The following is a 3,464-nucleotide window of genomic DNA, read 5'->3' on the forward strand; positions in this document are numbered from 1 at the left end:
AGTGGGTGACTGAGTAAGTGAGTGAGCTGCAAACAAAATGTCGTTATCCGTCAGTGAAAGTAGAAGAACCGACTGGACGACTGCAATGCTCAATTTACTTATAGAAATTGAATTGGTTTGATGATTCATGATTTAGCATTGCTAAACATCTTAGAAAGGAGACACAGTGAAGAATCGAAAGTTATGCCGACCGCTGGCACTAACGCAGACAGTAAAGGATGGGGCAAAGCATGCCACCAAAATTGCATTAAAGGGCAAAGGCAGTTTGCTTGTCAACATGAGGTGCAGGCGCATTGTGCCCTAGTGTTAGAGCAGGGGTCCAGTCATGGTCCTGGGGGGCTATTCCACTCTGGGTCTAACAGGTGAAAAGATATCATTACTTTTAGATACAAACAGAACTAGGCATATGAAAGGACACTAAAAGTGTTTGCCTGGGATGGCATATGAACATAGTAAGAACGTTTTTTTTTAATTTTTTTATTAAGCAAAGCAACATATCATCCATACCAACACATATCTCAACGTCTCACTTCTGTACACCATTTGCCTACCATGTTTCTTTATCATTATTTTTACTGAAAACATATTAAAATATAAACACAATATCATTACTGAAGATGTGAGACATTTCAACTTTTAACTTATAATTAAAATACAAATGATCTTACTGAAATTCTAAGCAAAACAAACAAACGATCCAAAGCAAATTAACACATTTCCATTTTCATATCAATACCAATTCCCCAACAGTTTAAACATGGGAGGATTTCATTGTTCTTTATAACTTGTTCTGATGATAAAACCTTGCAGATATTAAGTCTTTAGCGCTGGCTAAGCTTTGCTAGAGGAGGCGGAGGGACAGTTGTCTTCTTGACTGCATGCTTCTTATAGTTCGATTGAACAAATCTGCACCCAGGTCACTGTATTCATACCTGTTGAAAAACAACCTCTGGCTGAAAAAGACAATGAAATGCATTTTACTGAACTTAAAAGAGTTTCCCTTTCTATCATTCTCATCTATAATCATACACAATCCCTGCTGTTTACTTTTCTCTATAGGTGTATGAATATTTTCAATTGCCCTTAATCCTAGTCAAACCTTGGGCTATCTTACATAGACATTAATAGCAGAGCCATATTATTAGGTTTGTTACATTATACTTAAATAAAATACACAACAGCATGATTATTCATCCATTGTTCAGGTAGTGTGAACAGGAGGATGGTGTTTATGTAGAATATGATTCACATTTACCATGGCAGTGTAACGGCATTCAGATTTGCATCCAAAGGCTGATGTAGCGATAGCGATGCACAGCTCCAAAATGTTCAGCACCAGAAGAACTGCCAGAATGCCTACATGCTGTAAAACACAAATCAGTTCATTCAAAAGCTATTGTCTAGTCACCACATTATAACAAGAATGAAGCCTAGTGTAGGATATGTTGGATACTGGATGGCTGGGGTCCATTATAAGAGGGTAAAAGATAGTGAGTAGGGAGCGCTTATGCAGGACTTTGTGGAGTAGTCCTTTCTCAACAATGATCTTAACTTTAAGCAATAGTTACAGATTCGACTGCATGTGAAGGGTGTTACCTCTGTACTGTGCATCCTAGTATAGTAATATTATAGATAATATTAAATATGACATACAAGGCAGTTAATAATAATACAATAGGATTTTAACTACAATAATTATCTATAAAACTCAATTATAAAGAGTAAGTAGTGGGGCTCCAAAAAATATAGCATTACACATTCCCACATGTTACTACAATGGTTTAAATAACATGCCTGTCATTTTCATTTCCACTGTTAACATCCTGACAACCTTTTACACTTATAACTGTAAAGTCTGTTTCAAAGCTCTTTTCAAAATGTCTGCTCTACTGCACTGGGGTTTGAGATCTGTCCTTGGCTAAATCACCGCAGGTAGAGCGATTAAAAATAACAAACAAACAAACATAAAAACAAGCGCCCTGGCCTTTCTCTTCCGTACCACATCATGGATCATTATTGCTCTGTCACCTCTGAACAATACTCCTTACACTAGCTGTGCACTAGAGAGGCCATTTTGAAAAGAAAGATTTGAAACAGACTTTAAAGTTATAAGTGTAACATGCATGTTATTTAAGCAGTTGTAGCAACATGGGGGGACATGCTAAGCTGTATTTCGTTTATACATGTTTTTCGGAACCCTGCTACTTGCTCTTTACGTTATGTAGAAATCATATAGAAAAGAAACTGGTAAAAATCTCACAAAAGTTCTGGTGCTGTACGTGAGAGAGTGACAAGTGAAAGAGAAGTAAGTGAATGAGACACAAGAGCTGAAAAGGAGGGGATAAAAAGGAAAGAGGCTAAAATGATAAAAGAAGAGAGAGGTTGAAGATTGCAGGTAGTGCAAACACTTACTATGGTTAGTATGTGGAAAGATACTAATGAAACCCTTATTGAATAGAGAATAAATCCAACTCCAGCAAAAATAGAACTGACAACGTTCATTCCCAAACATGCCTTCACCTAGAAGTGAAATAAAACAACAATAAAAGCTGGATCGCAGTGCCTATTAAAGTGAAGCTTGATTAAGAGAGATCTTGCTGGGGGGGGGGGGGGGGCCCTGGCTGAACACAATAACACTGGGGGCTGCATTTCAGAAATGCTGACCTAGGAAGAGCCTTAATATTAACTAGGAATGAAATCAAAAAGAATGAATCAGTCGATTTAGAAAATGTTCAGTTACACAAAATGAGTGTGTTACAGATTGCAGGTATTTCTATTTGTGTATCAATTTACTGACCAGATCTCTTCTGCGGGTATTCTCAGCTGCAACAGCCAGGGATCCAGAGATAATATACTGTAAGAGATACATATTTAATAAAGATTTCCATTGTAAGCCGTGATTATTAATAACAACTGAAACCTTTAAAAACACCAACTGCAACTATCTAGATGTGTCTAAAGTAAATGGCAGTGCTTTTATATTTGGATTATGACTTGTTTTCTGTTTATTGTATTCAGTATTGTAAAATGGGCTAGATTCTCTGTCCAGTACAGTATGTTAAATCTACTTTTATCCCATCAATTGAAAGAATTATCAAAAACTACCATGAACTGCTTCTCTAAATACAAATAAGCAATCTTTTAAAATACTGTTTTGAATACAAGTATAGTGCAGGGGGAGCATCTGATAAATACCCAGGGTGAGATTAATAATGAACCAAATTAGCAGAACAAGCCAGTAGTTGACAAAACTGTGGGGAAGGAGTCACACCAGGAATATTATTTATAGATTTGAACTTTACCCCAAGATGTTAAAATGTTTTATACTGGGTTATTTGCAATAGAAGATGTGGTTGGTTTAGTCAACAAAGTGAAGAGGAGACAAGATACATTCATATCGTCACATAAATTTAAAAAAAAAAACACTTCAGTACAATCAGTCAATCAGCTTCCAGCTCTAGCAG

General features: G+C 36.5%; 1 protein-coding gene across 3 annotated transcripts; it reads right to left on the reverse strand.

Annotated features, from left to right (window-relative positions):
- Positions 1-435: 435 nt before the first annotated feature.
- On the reverse strand, positions 436-2,971 carry LOC121310709 (membrane-spanning 4-domains subfamily A member 4A-like). Of its 3 annotated transcripts, none has more exons than XM_041243684.1 (4): positions 2,798-2,971; positions 2,413-2,520; positions 1,256-1,363; positions 436-932 (listed from the first exon to the last, which is right to left on the reverse strand). In XM_041243684.1, the coding sequence occupies exons 1-4, from the start codon at positions 2,867-2,869 to the stop codon at positions 927-929; spliced, it is 294 nt and encodes a 97-aa protein (XP_041099618.1). In that variant the 5' UTR covers positions 2,870-2,971; the 3' UTR covers positions 436-926. The 3 variants fall into 3 exon arrangements, 2 of the variants coding, with proteins under 2 accessions (XP_041099618.1, XP_041099617.1); XM_041243683.1 differs by having other exon boundaries at positions 440-953; positions 2,798-2,966; XR_005948925.1 differs by lacking the exon at positions 2,413-2,520 and having other exon boundaries at positions 442-953; positions 2,798-2,949.
- Between the last annotated feature and the right edge of the window lie 493 nt (positions 2,972-3,464).

This window comes from Polyodon spathula, unplaced genomic scaffold (genome assembly GCF_017654505.1).
Source record: "Polyodon spathula isolate WHYD16114869_AA unplaced genomic scaffold, ASM1765450v1 scaffolds_2363, whole genome shotgun sequence".
NCBI classification, from domain to species: Eukaryota; Metazoa; Chordata; class Actinopteri; order Acipenseriformes; family Polyodontidae; genus Polyodon; species Polyodon spathula.